Below are 20,132 nucleotides of genomic sequence, written 5' to 3' on the forward strand. Positions count from 1 at the left end.
ATGTGCAACCTCGCCCTCCGGGGAGCTGGCACCTGAGCTACCCTTTCCCCCTGCCCTGGCTATAGGCCACTCGTGCCCTGTGTCTCACCATGTGCAGATCCCATGTCTAACCTATCCTCTAGAGTATGCGGAGTGTCAGTATTTGTGATGGTGGCTGGGCGTGTGAAATCCAGTAATGGTGTTTCTTCTTCTGGACTCTCCCAACACTCTTGTTCTTCGACCACTGGCTGGGCAGGCTTTATTTCTTGGGTATCTGAAATGAAAAAGGCACAAGGGTAGGGTTCTGGTTGGGGGGGGTGGGGGCTGGTGGAAACCATTGGCTGCATGCTTACACCATATGTAGATTGTAAATCAGAAAATATTGGGGGATGAGAGGAAGTGGGCTGTGAGAAGGAAGATAATGTGTGAGGATACTGGCATCTTGTATTCTTTCAGCCCCGCCGCTAGCCAAGGGCTCAGCCATGCACCTGCCTAGAATGGCCAGCACAGCCTCCTCCAAGGGAGTGAGATGATGCAGGTGAGCCTGTCTTCCGCCAGTTAAGATCAGCTGTCGTCTGTTATGCACCACCTTTTCCTGCAAGAGAAAGGGAAGTGTGTCAGTGAGTGTGGTGCAATATGTTTAGGTGATGTGTCTGTCATGGTTGAATAACTGACGGTGTGTTCAACCTGTGAGATGTGGATGTGAGTCTTGCAGCAGTGGTAATTGTGTGCAGGTGAGATGAATTTATGAATGAGAGGTATGAGTCATGTTTGGTGGAGATTGTTGGTAGGTGAGTGGAGTTGATGTCATGGATCAATACCTCCAGTGCTGCATCGGAGAATTTGGAGCCCTTTCTCTGGCCTGTTGAGCCATTACTCACTTCTTTTACTGATAGCAGCCTTCACAATCACTTCCGCCACCTGCTGCAGGCAGAAGGCGACTGCCTTTAAGTTGTGCAGGCTAGCTTTAATTGGAGCTAGCACAAATTTTATGGGCTGCTTGCAGTTCTCCGAATGGGCGCGGGTTTCTATCCCATTGTGATCCCATGCCCGTTTTTGGGGGCTACCAAATTTCTAGGCCAAAATGTCTAAAAATATGAATCATTATTCTTAAACATGCAAACAGTTCAAATTCTAAAATTTTAAGCAGCTTTAAACAACATTGCCATCATGAAGTTCATAAATGCAGATCTTCTCCAGAGATTAAAATGTTTACTGAGTAGTCAGATATTTGATTTCCTGAGCTAATATAAAAATAATGATTGATCCCGCTAAAGCTTCCCAAGTTTTGTTGAGGTGACATGCTTCTTTCCTATTTTTTAACCGGATCAAATCACACTTTGTCCATCGCCGTTTAATGGCTTGTAGTTCCATTTCATTAAAGCTTTCTTTGATCTGCAACCACTTTTATGAGATTATATACATTCTTATACGAGTCTTGAAGTGTGCAAATATTCTGCAACATCCGTGTCGATGCAAAGCCGTGTGAGTGTGCAGCAGCTTGAAATTGGGAATTAGGTCGGAAAAAGAAATAAAGAACTTGCATTTAATTTGATTTCCCTAGAGCAGTGGAGCAAGGAGTTAGTCTGAAACTAGTCTGATTTTGCAATATGTTCAGTATAATTCCAGCCTGGTATAAATCTACATATTAAACATACGCAGACATCCATCAACTTTTCCTGGCACTTTATTTGCCAGTTTTTCTGATGTTAGGAGAAAACAGGTGATTCCCCCTGCTTAGCCCTAACATTAAATATCAAAACCCATTCTTGAAATTTCATTAAACTTCAGCCATGCCCCAAGACCGCTGTGGACCTTCTAGTTAGCTGGTAGCCTGGAGTGAGGCCACAACACCATATTCTTCAGATCAGCCATGATCTAATTGAATGGAGGATCAGGCTCGAGGAGCTAAATGGCCTACTCCTGTTCTTAATGTTCCTATGACGCTTCTGCCCTTGAATGCCTAGTCACTGAAGAATGAGGCTGGAGGCTGGGAACACCCTTTTTTGTCACATTTACATGCCCCAATCTGATCTATGTCTTCTGCAGGCATTGGCCTAGCAGTCAACCTGCTGGTTAATTCTTTACGGCATTGGCTTTGGCTTCACAAACTGACAGACATGACTGGAAGCTGAATTTAAAGGGGCACTCACCTGCAGGCACTTAGGTCACTCGGACCTGTGTGCCATTGTGGGTAAGGCATTTCCAAGGTAGTTCTGAGGTTCCTCTTACTTACCCTCATTGAGAACTTACTGCTTATCATGCTTTTGTTGCATTCCTTTGGATGGACAAACAGTTGGAGGAAGGGGAGCAGCAGCACTTGCCTGAAGAACCAGGACAGCGACTCCTGCCTGGTTCAGGCAGGAGCCAGTCTTGCATATGTAATTAAGGCCCAGGAGCTAAATTCTCTCTGAGCCTCAGCATGCAAGCTTGTCACTCACCCTGCCACTCCCCACACCCCCACCACACACAAACACCAATCCTGCCCAAGTTAAAACCGAGGCTTGTTATGTTTTCTTGACGTTTTCATGTGTAATAGTTGTTGAATTATAAAGAAAAGTTAATGTTATAAAATTCTGATTTACATTTATTAAGAAACTGTTTAATAATTATGATTACATGTTAAAATACAAATAGAAGTTGAATAATGAGTTTACATAAGTTGTAGCTTGTATTTGGAATGCTATGGCTACCTTTTGGCAGCTGGTAGAGTTAATGTGGCATTGCACTGATCAATTAATGCACATTTAAATAGAAACAAGGCATTCATATATAGACAGTTGAGCTAAATGAAATGCTGTGAATATATATATAATATATACACTCACACAAAATTGACTGCAATTGAATGTCACAGAATCACGAGTGATTGACAGTCATAAATACAGCTTAGCTTAACGATCCGCTCTATTTCACAGCTTAAATAACACGTTAAATGCAGAAAGCCAAAGTAACAAAATATTACTGCAACATAATGCCAGGTTTAGCTGCAGCTTTAACTCTTGTATAATATATGAAAGAGGCAAGGTTGCTTTGTTTGTGAAGTGTATTTACAGTAACAAAGATCTGAATGTGCTTGGCAGAGTGCTGACCATATGGTGCTCCATAGAATACCTGGACAAAAAATAAGGATGTAACCTAGCCAGTTTTTTGGTTTTCGTTTTGAAGTTTCAATCATGAGGAAAACCGAAGGTTTGAAGCTTTGGCCACTGTTAGGAATGGACAGAGTAAATTTAGAACTGGAAGTGGGCAAGAAAAGGAGGCGAAAGAAACAATATTAACTGGAGGAAGTAGAAACAGAGGACTAGAGTGAGGAGAAGTAAAAATTAACTAACAATGCATCAAAGCTAACATTTTTGTTCAAAGCCCAGAAAAATCAGCAAAGCCACATGACCTAGCTAATGCCTTAAAATAACCTATTGAATCTTTACTGGTATCATAGCAACATATTTTGCACATGGAGCTGTTAGTACAGGGCTACAAATAGGAAACCAAGTACAGTATTTGGATTCCCTGAAAATGTTTTTGAAGTGTTCGCAAACAGAACAATCTAATTATCAGCATGCAGGTTTATGTGCCACTTAAACCGGTGGGAGTAAATACTACTGGGAGATCTCCTGTATGCAATAAATGAAGATCTCAGCTTGGGACCGCACAGTTAAGGTATGGGGATTCCCTTTGCAGATGCTGATTAAGACTGCTCTGTTTGTATCCCAACAGCAGTTGAGAAGAGTCCCCGAAGAACTGTGCCATTCCTCCACTGTTACAGGCTTCCTAAACTATGATCTGAAAGTCAAATGTTCCTTTATTATAAATTCATTCTGTTTAAGTTGTACTTTGCTGTTAAAATGCTTTCAAATGTCATTGAGCATTACTACAACCATATAAATATGTTTTTATTCATTTTGAATTTATTTATTACAGCAACTTGAAATTTCTGAAAAAGCTAAGATAGAAAAGGGATATTTTAAGGGTCGCTGTTAAAGGGTATATCAGCTGTATGTAAAGTACTTTCAGTGTAATTTCATCTGTTCTACTCTGAATTTTCAAAAGTCGTTCTCTTCTAGCAGTTCAGTTGTGTGTCCATTTAACTCAGATTTCAAGGAATGGGACATGTTTCTCTTACCAGGTTAGAGGAGTCCAATGGAGGATATCCATTTGGATCCATTCACTTCAATATATTATGTAAGATTGAAGTTTTTTTTTTGTTTTCCATCAGTGTTAAATAGCAAACATCAACGGGGATTGCATTAGAAATACTATCAATGGTGGGGGACTGGGTGTTTAGATGGTGCCTTTTCACCTCTAGCTCCTAGATACAAATCTGATCCCGACTGATGAAAACGTTCCTCTGTTTGCTAGCTGTAAGGGTTCTATGTCTAATGAATTTGGTAACTCTATTTTATACTTGGCCCAAATCATTTAGCAGTTGGTGAAGGAAATGGTGAATTAGGGATGCTCTTTTGAGGTTAGGGCTGAGGCATGTTGTTGGACAGAGCTGAGCTGCTGACACTTGCTACCTACAATGGAAATTTTCCTGTGGCCAATGTCTAGTGGTGAGCACAAAAAAAAATAGTTGAAAAATATAAAAACATTGATCCTGATTGAATAATTCCACCAGTATCCTATCAATGAAGGATATTCTCTTTCAAGAAATGCTACTCAGTTTAGCTCTTGAACATTGACCTTCAAGGGTAGAACTTGGCTTGAAAAAAATGTTTGGTACAAGTGAGAACAAATTCTGCACACTGAATTTACTTTTCATTAGAGTTACCTTCCCAGAAACTAAATAATTTGCTCAGATGTTACTGGCCCATATTTAAATTTACAATGGCTGTCGCATTGCAGCAATATAACTTGCTTAGTATGAAGGTAGACAATCGACAAGTATTCCAGAGTAAAGACACTTATATATTACAAATAAATTGGAGCAAATAAATTAATTGTTTGCAAATTGTCTTGGTGGCACACATATCTTTAGACTTCATAAATAGTAATAACAGCAATGTTACTATACAGTAAGGTACCAAGTTGGTAATATGTATGGTTATTAATATAAACTACATTTACCTCATAATTTAATATAGTCAACTCCACCAGCTACCGTGGTGCCCATAATCAAAAAGGGTAAAAAATTAGACATTGGAAACTATAGATCTATGAGTCCTACTTAAATCCAATGCAAAATAATGGAATTAATTATTAGGAGTAGATTTGAAGATAGTCAGTACATTAATAACATAAACAACAGTAACATGGTTCACAGGGAGATAAGCCTTCCTGACCAACCTCCTTAAATTCTTTGAAGTGACATCACAAGTGGACTGTGGTAAATTGTACCTAGACTTCCAAAAAGCATTCTGAAATCTCCACATGAAAGACAATTAGTTCATCTGAGAGCTGTGGGGGGTGCAAGGTACTTCTTAGAAATGAATAAGAAACTGGCAGAAGAGTAGAAAACAAATATTTGTTTGTCGGGCTGAGGGGGAATGCTGAGGGGGAAGAACAGGGATTGGTGTTGGGAACAATAATGTTTTTAATTTACATCAGTTACTTGAACTCAGAATCCCAATGCAAATTGGTCAAATGTTCAGATGATATCAAACTAGGAGGGCAGTGGAATTGTCAGAGATGGCTCAGCAATTTCAGAATGAGTTGGACAAAATATGTAAATGAGCAGAATAATGGCAGATGGAATTTAATGCAGACAAGTGTAAAGTACTGCATATTGGAAGAAAAAATGGGTGACTTGCATAATCTGTGAAAGGTGTTGAAATAGCTGAGGAGGAAGTTGAAAGAGACCGAGCTGAGGATGAAGTCGAGAGAGACCGAGCTGAGGATGAAGTCGAGAGAGACCGAGCTGAGGAGGAAGTTGAAAGAGACCGAGCTGAGGATGACGTTGAGAGAGACCGAGCTGAGGATGAAGTTGAGAGAGACCGAGCTGAGGATGACGTTGAGCGAGACCGAGCTGAGGATAACGTTGAGAGAGACCGAGCTGAGGATGAAGTTGAGAGAGACCGAGCTGAGGATGAAGTTGAGAGAGACCGAGCTGAGGATGAAGTTGAGAGAGACCGAGCTGAGGATGAAGTTGAGAGAGACCTAGCTGAGGATGAAGTTGAGAGAGACCGAGCTGAGGATGAAGTTGAGAGAGACCTAGCTGAGGATGAAGTCGAGAGAGACCGAGCTGAGGATGAAGTTGAGAGAGACCTAGCTGAGGATGAAGTCGAGAGAGACCGAGCTGAGGATGAAGTCGAGAGAGACCGAGCTGAGGATGAAGTTGAGAGAGACCGAGCTGAGGATGAAGTTGAGAGAGACCGAGCTGAGGATGAAGTTGAGAGAGACCGAGCTGAGGATGAAGTCGAGAGAGACCGAGCTGAGGATGAAGTCGAGAGAGACCGAGCTGAGGATGAAGTTGAGAGAGACCGAGCTGAGGATGAAGTTGAGAGAGGCCGAGCTGAGGATGAAGTTGAGAGAGACCTAGCTGAGGATGAAGTTGAGAGAGACCGAGCTGAGGATGAAGTTGAGAGAGACCGAGCTGAGGATGACGTTGAGAGAGACCGAGCTGAGGATGAAGTTGAGAGAGACCGAGCTGAGGATGAAGTTGAGAGAGACCGAGCTGAGGATGACGTTGAGAGAGACCGAGCTGAGGATGAAGTTGAGAGAGACCGAGCTGAGGATGAAGTTGAGAGAGACCGAGCTGAGGATGAAGTTGAGAGAGACCGAGCTGAGGATGAAGTTGAGAGAGACCGAGCTGAGGATGACGTTGAGAGAGACCGAGCTGAGGATGAAGTTGAGAGAGGCCTAGCTGAGGATGAAGTTCAGAGAGACCGAGCTGAGGATGAAGTTGAGAGAGACCGAGCTGAGGATGAAGTTGAGAGAGACCGAGCTGAGGATGAAGTTGAGAGAGACCGAGCTGAGGATGACGTTGAAAGTGTCTTATTAGATGTTCAACATGTCCAGCTAATGCAGAGCTGTAATCAACCAAGCCAATAAAACTTTGAAGTCCATAATCAAAACAGTAGAATATAAGTCAGAGGAAGTCATGATCAAATTAAATAGTGCTCTGGTCAGACCACACCTTGAATACCATGTCCAGTTCGTGTCATCGAGATACAAGGGAAACATTCAAGCACTGGAAGTACAAAGAGCCACAAGGCTGAGCCCTAGTGTTCGAGATCTGAATTATGAAGAAAGACTGAAGAAGCTTAGGCTTTTCAACCTTGAAAAGAGGTAACCTTATAGAGCCAGCTAAGATAGTAAATGGTATAGAAAAGTTCAATCGGGAAAATTATTTTAAAATAAATTCTAAGAGTTGGATAACGGACACTGCTTCAAAGTAATAAAAGGCAAATTTAGGACTGATATCAGGAAATTCTTCACACAAAGAATGATGGGGAAATTACAGAGGATACATGCGGCATGAGATTGGTCTTTAGCAGTAGCACAAAATGGGTGAAAACAAATTGACAGCCCGTTTTACACCCCGCTCAATTTTCTATTCCATTGCCTTCAGTGGAAACGAAAACCGGCTGAGTTATAACACGGGCTGCAGATTCACTGCACTTGTTTTGCACTACCGCCATAGACCAATTTCACCCATATGTTCTTCCAACAGATTGTCATTGGACATTTCATTAGCAATATTGTATAGAGGAGATCTGCACAAATGCTTGTAACTACACATTGGCAATAAGGGAAATTCCTTGCTACTTATGTTTGTACTTGCAAATAGATTTTCAGGTGCCACCCTGCTCAGGATTTGAATCTCATGTCTAGGTTTGGTGTTTGTAATTTAGATAGCCTATTGATTTGTTAGATGTGTAGATGATAATACTATTGAAAAGGAAAGAATGCATTGTGTTTGCTTGCATTTACTATTATGTATTAAAGTGAATATTTTGGAACAACTAATTTTGCACTTTTATTAATACATTTCACATGTTAGTAATCAAATAATTGTATTCCTGACATTTCATCTGAACTTTTCCAGAATGACACAGATCGCTAAATAATGTACTTCATTACACATTATTTTCTTTCCAGTGAGAGCTTATTGTCTGCCAGTGGTATAGAGTAGAACTCATATCGGAAAATACAATATTGACTTCTTCAGTATTGTATTTATGCTTTGGTCTCGGTCAGTTTTTTGATCATAGCAACAATTCATAACCATTCAAAGGAAAATAAGTGCAAACACCCTGGGGTTAAGTTTCAACTCTGCCGTATGGGCAGTAATACGAAGGAGAGGATCGGCAGCCTTTTGTAGAACCTGCTTGATTTTCATACCTTTGATTTCAATGGAACAAATATCCGGGTTCTATAACGCGTGATCAATCCGCTCTGCCAGGTTACCATCCAGACGGCAAAGTTGAAAATGATCCCACTTAAGTTTGTAATCAGACAAATAAATTGAATTATCGAGTGCGTTAGATATTTGATCACATACCACACAGTATCATCAGAGGGGCGATTTGGCACATTTGCTTAACTCATTTAAAAACATTAAATATGTATTTGGTGTTGTATAAGAAGCAGGCGGTTTGGGATAATTCTATAGCAACTGAAGCAATTGTCTCCATCAAAATTTTGGCAACCAAGCTGGAAATCCAATTTGCATGCCTTCCCCAAAGTAAACAGAGTGCCTTTGTCCCACCAGTCCTTACCTCGATTTTACCTTGAGGTACACTTGTGTTGCTATAGTTATTGAACAACTACATGACAGTGGCAAGGAGCTGTGATAAAACTATCCTTCATGTAAGGTCTATTAGGCAGTGTATAGCCTCTTGTATGAGCAGTGCAATATCATTATGAGACAAATAGCATATGATGACATTTGGAAAACACCTTATGTAATTAGAATGAACAATACTAGTAGTGAAAGGAAGCAATCTCCAAAGTGTCCGAGATATTATAGATGAGATGGGGAAAAATGGTCATTACTATTTCAGGATATCAGACAATGTGACAGGCATAGTCGATAAGACACCTCGTAAGGGCAGCAACTGTGGAGCTGACTAGCTGTGAAATTCTTTCTTATAGGACTGAGTTAAATTTGCATTTCCCACTTTGTGTGCATAGATTTCTACTCCAAAAATGCATTTGACACAACATAACAGCTTTAGTTTGCTCAGAGAATAGTCTGGCCTATGTAGGTAAAAGCTAGGGAGAATGCCATTTTTTACAAATATATTTTTTGTTCCACTTTTTTAGCACATGGGGCAGATGTGGGATGTGAACTGTGACTTGAAGAACTAATGCCAAGCATGTGCACAACAGAGGCACAGCTCCTTTACTTTGTGTTAGAATTTATACAGAAATGAAACAAATACAGAACCTAGCTGATGAAGGCTGAGTAAGTTATGGATGTCGAAGTGTGAGGGATTACTTGATTTAAATGCTAACATGAAATGTGTTGGGCTGACAGAGCAGTTAATTTTACTGTAGGGTGACCATATTTTCTAATTAGGGGACACACAGGGTGGGAGCACAGCAAAGTAGCCAGGATGGAAATGTAGATTGCTCAGCACAGCAAGGCAACATTTTTTAGCAGCCTATATTTTAACAGTTGCACATATACACTATGGGGGAAAAATTTGGTTGCTTTGCGCCTCCCGTTTGTACTCCGAGGGGGCTCTAACGGTGCACAAAGCAACTAGGGCCTGTGTGCGGCACCGCTAACACTGCCCGAAAAATTCAGCAGGAGGTTAGCGGCAACGGTAGCCGGTAACACCCGATGATGTCATCACCATGCACAGCGCCCCGCTTGCGCCTCGGCCGCAAACTTGGCTCGCGCCCCCTGACCTACCGCCAGACGCTATGTCCAACAGGGTCAGGGGGGTGTTTTTGCGACTGGGGCGGCGATAATTAAAGGGCAGGTGCCTGGCGGCCTTTTTTTTTGGGCTGCCTGCCAGCACCTGCCCCCTCTGACCGCCTGCTGCGGGGTGCTTGTCGCGATCTGTAACTTTCCACTCTCGCCTCATTGGAAGAACTATCTCAGAACCATTGACAGAATGCTTCTGTCATCTCTACTTCACCTGCCTTGGTCCTCAGAATCTGACCTAGATCAGCCCTGACACCAGCAGTACCAGGTACACCAGCAGCACCAACAAATACACCAATCTTTTCTGCAATCACCTGATGCTGCATAGGACAGTGTACATCAGCATCCGACAACATTGCTGCCAGGGATGCCCTCACCATGGCCAGGTTTACTTCACTTGATGCTGTACACCCTGGCTGTCACATGATGTGCCAGGTTGGCACCACCTCACACTAACAACATAAAGCATCACTAGAATGCCCAAGCCATTCCTTTCACACTCACCACCATTGGGGGGGGAGTACCGTTATGTCTCACCATTCACTGCAACTCACTAAGCCATTTGCAAAGGTGCACACAAATCTGTCCAAGAACGCAAAGTGTTGAAAATAAAGATTTCAATTTTTGACTGCACACTAATAGAAACTTTACATAAACATTGGATAAAATACCCAAGTGGCTACCTTTGTATGTTGATAGTTGGTATGATTGCATTAGGATGAGGGTGAGTGTGAGGGGTGACTTGTGAGATGGGGATGTAATAATGTAGATAGAGAGGGATGGGTGGAGGTACAAGTTAAGTTGGTGTGAGTAAGGATGTGCAGGAGTAGGGTAGGGAAGACAGTGATGGGGATGTGATCAGAGGCACAGCAGGATGAGATAGAGTGTGGCTTTATACTAACGTTTCGTGATCTAATGTAGATCATTGAAATGTTTGCGGCACTTCACCCAGGTCCTCCTGACCACATCTCTGTTTGTGCCATCCTGTGTAGTGTGCAACTAAGCTGTTTTGTTCTCCTGGGAAGTCCCTTCCACCCATGGGAAGGGAACAGGACCACCCTGCGTGCTCTGACTCCCTCCAACAGTATATGGAGGGAGTCATGGGAGAACCTGGGTGTAGCCCTGCACCTCTGTTCAGTGATTGTCAGTGTTTGCTGCAGTTCAATGTTGTAGAACACTGACAGCACAAATGTCAAAAGAAATGTGGCCATAGTCCCTTCAAGGAAACTGGCTGATGACGCGTCATGAATGACATCACCAGACTCGCTTCCTCTAACTGGGCTGGGAAATGCGCTGGGCGGGCTTAACAAGCCCCATCAACGTAAATTCATTTTCCAGAGCGCAATGGAGCCAGCAGCAGGGTTGTGCCCGCCACCGACATTGCCCGCCCGGACCTGCCGCGGTAAGGAAAATGCTGTGGATCTGGAGTCACATATAGGCCAGACCGAGTAAGGATGGCAGGTTTCCTTCCCTAAAGGACATTAGTTAACCAGTTTGGTTTTTAAGACAATCAGGTAGTTTCACGGTCATTATTACTGATACTAGCTTTTTTTTTAAATTCCAGATTTATTTAATTAACTGAATTTTAATTCCCCAGCTGCTGTGGTAGGATTTGAGCTCACTGGATTCACTAACAGTCTCCGGTTGGAAGTTTATCTCCAGTTCCAGATTTCGATGTTGAAAGCATCAGCTGTGGGATGGCAGATGTTGATCCTGGATTAGGTCAGAGCGGTCATCTGTCAGTTTATTCCTAACACTCGAGCTCTGGGGGTCAACACAAGGATCAGAAACCAACCACAAGGACTCGCTGGCACTGCTTGGACCGATTGTGCCTGCGGTGCTAACGGGGCGGGCAGCGGATCCTCCAGATGACCGGGCTTCATTGGCACGTAGCCGGCCAGCTGCGCGGGCCAATTTAGGGCTCGGAGACAACTCGTTGGTCGCGGAAAGGAGACGGGGGGGGGGGGGGAGGGGTCGAAACCGGCAAAGTGTGCGATCCTGGGGTATGGGAGATCGACAATTAGAGGGGAGGGGGGAGCCTTTGAGCTGCAAACTGACAGCTCAGGTCAGGTGGGATACACTCACTGCCCAGGGGTACACTTCAGGGACGAGTTTTGTGAACTGGGGACTCTTCCAGGGACATTGTTTGCCCGGGGACACAGCACCTCATTGAGGGACGTATGGTCACCCTATTTTACTGCAGCATTTAAGAAAAAATGCACATTAGCCTGTGCCATCCTTATTGTGTTACTGTTGTGAACCTTGTAAATCAGATTGCTGTACCTCTGCATTGCCAAAGGTAACTTCAAATTTGCCCTGTTTTCCTTTAACATCCCAAATGCATGAATACCAGTCTTTCACAAATTCAAGAAGGCTTCAATTATGCTTCACAAGGCTGGGAGGAAATATTGCACTAAAGACTATACATGTGCTAGGAAGCAAAGTACCTGGAGTCAAGCATCTAAGGGAACAGTTCCCATGGATTGGAGGATAGCTAATGTAACCGCACTATTTAAAAAAGGTGGTAGAGAGAAAACGGGGAATTATAGACCGGTAAGTCTGACATCGGTAGTGGGGAAAATGCTGGAGTCCATTATAAAAGATGTAATAGCAAAAAGCACTTGGAAAACAGTGACAGGATTGGACAAAGTCAACATGGATTTACAAAAGGTAAATCATGCTTGACTACTGTAATTTTTTGAGGATGTAACTGATAGAATAGATAAGGGAGAACCAGTGGATGTGGTGTATTTGGACTTTCAGAAGGCTTTCGATAAGGTCCCGCATAAAGATTAGCAGGCAAAGTTAAAGCACATGGGATTGGGGTAAGGTACTGTCTTGGATAGAGAACTGGTTGGCAGACAGGAAGCAAGGAGTTGGAATAAACGGGTCTTTTTCTGAGTGGCAGGCAGTGACTATTGGGGTACCGCAGGGATTGGTGCTAGGACCCCAGCTATTCACAATATATATAAATAATCTAGACGAGGGAACTAGATGTAATATCTCCAAGTTTGCAGATGACACAAAGCTGGGTGTGTGTGTGTACTGTGAGGAGGATGCAGAGAAACTCCAGTATGATTTGGACAGGTTGGGTGATTGGGCAGATGCATGGCAAATGCAGTATAATGTGGATAAATGCGAGGTTATCCACTTTGGTGGCAAAAACAGGAAGACAGATTATTATCTGAATGGCAATAGATTGGGAAAAGGGGAAGTGCAACGAGACCTGGGTGTCCTTGTGCACCAGTCGCTGAAGGTAATCATGCAGGTGCAGCAGGCAGTTAAGAAGGCAAATGGTATGTTGGCCTTTATAGCGAGAGGATTCGAGTACAGGAGCAAGGATGTCTTGCTGCAGTTGTACAGGGCCTTGGTGAGACCACACCTTGAGTATTGTGTGCAGTTTTGGTCGCCTTATCTGAGGAAGGATGTTCTTGCCTTAGAGAGAGTGCAGACTGATACCTGGGATGGCAGGAATGATGTATGAGGAGAGATTGGGTCGATTAGGCTTATATTCGCTAGAGCTTAGAAGAATGAGAGGGGATCTCATTGAAACTTATGAAATTCTAACAGGACTAGACAGACTGGATGCAGGAAGGATGTTCCCGATGGCGGGCAAGTCCAGAACCAGGGGTCACAGTCTAAGGATAAGGGGTAAGCCATTTTGGACTGAGATGAGGAGGAATTTCTTCACCCAGAGAGTGGTGAACCTGTGTAATTCTCTACCTCATAAGGCAGTTGAGGCAAATTCATTAAATATATTCAAGAAGGAGTTGGATATATTTCTTAAGGCTAAAGGAATCAAGGGATATGGGGAGAAAGCAGGGACAGGGTACTGAATTTGGATGATCAGCCATGATCTCATTAAATGGCGGAACAGGCTCGAGGGGGCGAATGGCTTACTTCTGCTCCTACCTTCTATGTTTCTAATCTTGGGAGATAATGATTAGTGTGAAATTACCCAGCGGTATTGAAAGAATTATCAGAAAAGTTAACTGAACAAACACAATTTTATATTTTGTTTGGCATATGAAAAATCTCAGCACTGACTGCCAAGATCGCATTTTTAACTCCAAAAATATTATTATACAGTAATATGATGTAGTTTGCAGCTGAGTTTTACAAGTGCTGCATGTTAATTACATACAAACATGGTTTACAGCATTAACAAATTACATTTTAAGTGATATGCTATGGGTGCAGCGCCCCTCCTGACAACATTTAGGGGAGTAATTTTGACTTTGGGTGATAGTATAAAACAGGTGATATCGATTCAGCCAGGAGTGATGTATAACAGGTTGCTGAATCAATATCGCCTGTTTTACACGATCACCCAATGTCAAAATTATCCCCATGGTCTCTGAATACTCAACTAAAAAAGTGAACAAATGAACAGTTTGCAGACAGCTGACTGTTCAACTGCAAAAGGATGCATGAGGACAGAATAAATTGACTGACTCTATGACATCCCCTCCTTACTACTGGGGCAGTGCCTCATCTCCAAATGGCATTTCTCCTAACAGGCAAGTCTGAGATTGGCAACTCATTTTATGCAGAGTCCTGGACAACCTGATAGTATACCAATGTGTGGTCCCAAACTGGTCGCCGTTGTGCCTGTTTAAGATAAATGTAATGCCGCAATGTAAAATTGTGGAATTGTATTTCTTGGTGCCATAGTATTCAAAACAGGAAGGTACGTAGGCTACTTGCAAAAGTTATTTTAAATTACTTCCTTCAGTAATATCAGATTAGTGCATCATTAACTGGTGTAAAATTCAGCTATTGCTTGAATGCCAGATGTGAAAAATAATTGTTTTCATTTACACCCAGTAATAGCTTTTCTGCATTAAATAGTATTTGTCTCAGCAAAGCAACAGCTGTTCAAGTTAGAAACCTTTATTGTAACCCATTCGATAGCATTTAGACTTTAAAGAGTACTATAAATAGTATGAATGTTAGTACCAGAAACTTTATTTTATAAACAGCACTGTCATCGTTACTTCATGGTAAATTAAATTATTAACTCTTTGGAAAATATGTTAAGTATGATTTATATTTTCCAGTGAATTGTTTGTCCCATTTCTCTCTTCCAGATGGATTTTGTCACTGTTAGATCTGTGCAGATGACTCAGTATGAGAGTGTTGAGTCTGCACAGGTCTTCTGTTATTATATATTACTTCTGATTCTTTAGGAATGATGTGAGCATTTGTAATGGACTTCTTCAGCTAGTGCATCAAGAGTTATGTTTATATTCACTGAACCTGATGGTAATCATTGACAAAATACTGCAATTTAAATTTGCTGATGAGGACAGCGTTGTAGTAATATTGATCAGTGTAAGTGTATACTGTACTTCTAAACTCATGTCGAGCAAAAGTGTCTGGTCCCCCAACTGTATTGCCAAGGTTATTATTTTCAGGTCTGTATTCATGTAGTGGATGTTATTTATTGTTTGAGGATTTCTGTATTCACTTTCAAAGTGTCGTGTAGCAGTACTGCAATCTCTTATTTGTTATTTCTTAATTAATATTGCTGCTGCTGTTAATATAGTGACTTTGCTTAATCACCTAGATGAAGATACTGCCTGTAAAATCCAGCCAGTTAATGACTAACTTTTTGTTTTCAGTAGACCACATGCTAGAGATATATGCTTCATGTAATCCTATTTGAATGCAGCTAAAAGCGTAGCAATAGCTTCAACATAAAATAATTGTTCTTTTGATTATATCAAAGCACAGTGAGTGCGTCTTTAAGAATAAGTAAGATGTTCTGGTAAACTGTTTTGTGTAAAATTTATTATCAGGGCTTCACCTTTCCAATACACTTGTACTACTTACTGAACCTAAATTGGTGTTGGTTGCTTTTATGAGATTTGCTTGTAATTGAAGTCATTTGTAAAACACAGAAGAGTAAAATTGCTTTAAAACTAAAGCTACCTTTATTTGCTAGCTAACAGATACCTCATTATGAAAATTGCTGGTATAACTGTGTGTGCCACAGAAGAAAGCTTGTATATCAGCTAATTCTCATCTTTCATGATTAGACTGCTAACACATTCTGGGTTTTTGTTATATAGACATTTCATGTATTAAATGAGTGATTGGACAAAATGATAGCAAGACTTATTTCCTGAATTTAACCAGGGCATGTTGGGTTTTCTGGCGATGTGTCTGGTCCACAACTAGGGAAAAGGTTCTGTTTTTTTATCTACTCTCTAGATTTGATGTTCTGAGTTCTGCATGTTACTACAGACACAAATTATAGGGCGCAGCACTAATGTCTTGCAAGTGCAGAGCACTGAGCTTCTTCCCCACCTTCTCTCTCTATTTGGTACATTACCCCTTTCCTCCTCCATAATTTTTGTCACATAAATGTTCTTAAGTGGGGGGTATGAAATCACCTCAGTGCACCAGGATTGAAAAAATGGATTATAATGGAAGTAGCATATTCTTCAGTGGCATTTATTGCTATGGAAACAAATCGAAAAAGATTGTATAGGGATACATTGTGCTGTTAATGTTACAGTGCCCCTCAATGTTTTTTGGTATTTTTATAAAGCTTAAGATTGAAGGCTTTCACTTCCAAACTTATTCTTTTACCTTTCCAAGTAGGAACTCTTGGTTTCCCGCTGGAAGAAAATGGTGGTACATGCTCAGAGGGTCACATGAATGGCTCTGCTGTGTGACAATGTAGTTATCTGGGGTAAGTAGTAGCTTTTCATTGGTTGAATGACATCAAAACTTCCCATGTGACCATGTAGACTGGCATTTTGGAGGCGACCTAGATTATAGCCAGAGGTGCTATAGACTGCTGGTGCATGCTGCAGAAATAGAGAGAAAAAGTTGAAGGTCTTCATCACAAAACACTTTCAATTTTGAAACTCAGTAGTAAAACTCCTTTCTCAGCTGCTAGCGTGCTTTACTTTGCAGTATTGGGTACATTTGTGAAAGATCAACATACATAATTCAATAATATTTCCAAATATTTTTTAAGCAGCAGTTTAGATGAGGAATCATTGATTTGGGGTGAGAATGTACACGGTCACTAACAATAACAGTGAGATCAAGTAGGAGCAGCACTGTCTTTAGAGGCACAGTGGGCACCTGATGTCGGCTCTTATGCACATTGAGTAGAAGCAAGGGCCAGGAGAGACACAAGCCAGGTAGGAGAGTGAAAATTAGCTTAACAGTTGGGCAACTTCCCCTAGTATTCCAGATATGTGCCAACATTCGCTACTGCCAAACCTTGTAGAGTAATTAAATAAAAATTCTCTCCCAAACTTATAGGGTTTGCAAACACATTTCTGAATTTTAAATACTGAATTTATTGTGACAATGCCCTACACAACATAGTGGTAAATTTGAAGTATAGTAGAATTAAATAATAATCAGCATTAGAAAATCATTTTGTTGATTGAAAACCACATGTAGTTTGAAGGCTGCCAGTGACATTCAGTGTTGAATGGTTTAACCTGTTTACAGATTTTTGTAGCTCAGAGATCACTGATACAATTTTTGCTAATTCTGAATGTCTAGAAAAGTATGTACTGTTCCAGAAAATAATATCTATTTTAAGGAACTATTTTCCAAAATCCCTTTATGCAGCCATTCTACAGATTGTAAATAGGATCCTAAATTGCATTTACCTTAGATCTTTCTTCATTCTCTTTTTGTATTAGATTCAATGCTCAGATCAATATCGAGGGTTGTTTTTGTTATCCCTAGTCATTGTCTTAAATCGGCCACATTTCATTTCAGTGCTATCAAAAATCAATCTTCATTGTATTAATCCTTAACTTTGAAAAGTACTGCAGGATTTAACCAAAATATTACAATTTTCAATTTGTTCAAACAAAATATAAAGGAAAGAACGATCATAACTGTCTTATACTTAAATCTTATTCTACTTTATATTATTAAGCTTTTAAATCTTATAATATCATTATTAATGGTATTATGTGGTAGAGGGCATGTTTACAGCAGCAAGCTGCCATGTTAATGCAATACTTATAGCTATTTTTTCATAATATGGCCTTATATCCAAGCTTAAAATAGTTTTGAAAATACTTCCTAACAAAATGTTGTTCCAAGGTATTTGGATAAATGTAGAGGAGGAAAAGGGCATTGCAGTTTTTTTTAGAAAACACTACTCAGAAATTTCTAAAAGTTAAAGTATACTTGGTAGGATACTATATATGTTTCAATCTTTCTGAAATCTAGGATATATAAATTAATCAGATAAGGTATTACAATTCCTACATTCTAAAGAAATAAAATACCATTGGTGATGCAATATTATAGGCCCAAAAATCCTTGGGCCTAGTGACAAGAAGTTACCAGCCCAGTTAATATATAAATTCAGACAGGACCCAGAAACACTGGAGGTAATTGTAACTTTGGGTGATGGTGTAACATGGGTGATATTAAATTAGCCGTCCATTGTACACCATACCCAATTTTTTGGAACAACCCAGCATGCAGATCGGCCAAGGATGGAGAGCGGGGCCCACCTGGACACCCAGGACTGGGTCCTGGCCTGGACCACCCTGAAAACTGAAATAGTAAGTAATACTACTACTGATCGGGCGAATGTTCAAAATCTTTCAGAGTCGGTGGCACCGATTGACTGATGAGCGACTAGTATAGCAGGCACCTAAGATGTGCACATACTGCCACAGGCACCCACTGAAGATACATTGAAGCAGGGACCCAGCCCTGAGCCTAGATAGTGGTTTCACGAGTAGAGGTCAGCAGCACCTTCTCCATTGTACTTATACTGATTGAGTGCTGCCAAGGATTCAGGCCCTACATTTCAGGATGTGACTACTTATTCTTCAATATTTTAATAGGTGATGCAAGTGATACATTTTGGACTCCTAGTATTTCATTCTCTATTTGAAAGTAACACTTTAATCCTGGACAGCCAGTGCCTATAAATGCCCCAATTGTAGCTCAGATTCACCTTGCCTCTGGCTGAGATCAAACTTCAGCTAGGTTGGGTGCTCTGTGACACTCAAATACATATTTAGTGGGGCTTAACACTATTACTGCTGAGGGAGAGAAGAGACTTTTAGGCCTTGATATTAAGCCACCCTACCACCCCTGTGACAGGCAGGAGACGGTCAAGGGGGTTAAAGACCTATGGGAAACGTGTCCCGAATACGCCGCGCCCGTGGCCTCTATTACAGCAGCGGATATTGTGTCTGTGGAGAGGCAGGACACTTCATTGACATATTTAAATCAGGCTCCCACACAACAATTGGGAGGCCGATTTAAAATTCACCGTTGCTGCACAGGTTTCCAGAGGTCGGGTAACCTGGCAGTGAAAGGAAGGCAGCAGCTGCCGCCTTCACAATTCTGCCTAGTTCGCCCTCGGCAAGCCCGAGCTGAACAATTGCCAATGGAAAAAAAGAAAGGAAAGCTGGTGTGAGCCCCACTGAGGGGCCCAGAATGGATCCAAAGCCTCAGCTGTCAAAGGTGATTGATCCCTGTTCTATTGGGAGCCAAAGATACACTCTCCTCTTCACTGGGCTCTTCCCAGGCCCATTCCAAGCACCAACAGCCCGCCACATCCTTGCAATGATCCCGTCCCCAGGATTTGGAACAGGGTTTGTGCCTCTGTGTTTGGATGGTCGGGCATTGCACCTCCACTGGTGGAGCAGGATGCCTGGAAATTCAGAGCCAGTGTTCTAATCCAATGTGTCATCCAGCCCCCAAAATATCCCTGTTTTGAAAATTGAAAGATCTGTGAGTCCTCTAAGGTTTAATGTAATATGAGATTTAAAGCATATATTACCTTTTGTGATTAAAATTCATGTGGTGTATATGAACAGTTTTTTGCAGGCTTCTTCTGCCTGGAATGCAACCTGAATCAAAAATAGAGTCAAAGAACCATTAATTGTCTCTTTCTTCAAGTTCAGTAGTGTTGGTTAGTCTGGTATTGATTGACATTATGAGACTGGTGCTGCTGAAAGGATGTCACACAGGAAGGGGAGAGCTGGCAAATATGCACTAGCATATTGCCAGTGTCAATCACATCTCTTCACCTTTGATGAGGGAGGTGAATTAGTTACCCACTGCCCTGCATGTGAACTGTTAGCCTACCAATTGATTGCTAATAGGCAAAAGAAAAGGCCAATCAAATGGTAGCTACTTTAGATGCAAGGCTTTGCTGAAAATCTGATCGATGACTGATAGCTAATTTTTTGTGCTGACACTTGAAATCTTGGAGAAAGAAAATTGTACTCATTCATTTTTTTAACAGTCATGGAAAGTGTCATCCATTAGGAGCAGTATAAAGACTGACTTTTTTGTTATATTTTAAGCTAAACAGTTA

General features: G+C 41.4%; 1 protein-coding gene across 2 annotated transcripts in view; it reads left to right on the top strand.

Moving 5' to 3' along the window:
* pcdh7b (protocadherin 7b) overlaps nt 1-20,132 on the top strand; it is a 589,810-nt gene that overhangs the window by 518,818 nt on the left and 50,860 nt on the right. The window contains exon 3 of one of the 2 annotated variants that reach the window (XM_085968270.1): nt 16,409-16,499. The exons of the other annotated variant lie outside the window; for it this stretch is intronic. Within the exon in view, the coding sequence (XP_085824396.1) occupies nt 16,409-16,482 (74 nt within the window). The 3' untranslated portion in view covers nt 16,483-16,499. The remainder of the gene's footprint in view (nt 1-16,408; nt 16,500-20,132) is intronic. 2 annotated transcript variants of the gene reach the window in all.

The sequence above is a fragment of the Somniosus microcephalus genome, chromosome 2, assembly GCF_052327205.1.
Source record: "Somniosus microcephalus isolate GS21.2 chromosome 2, FLI_Smic_1.0, whole genome shotgun sequence".
In the NCBI taxonomy this organism is placed as follows: Eukaryota; Metazoa; Chordata; class Chondrichthyes; order Squaliformes; family Somniosidae; genus Somniosus; species Somniosus microcephalus.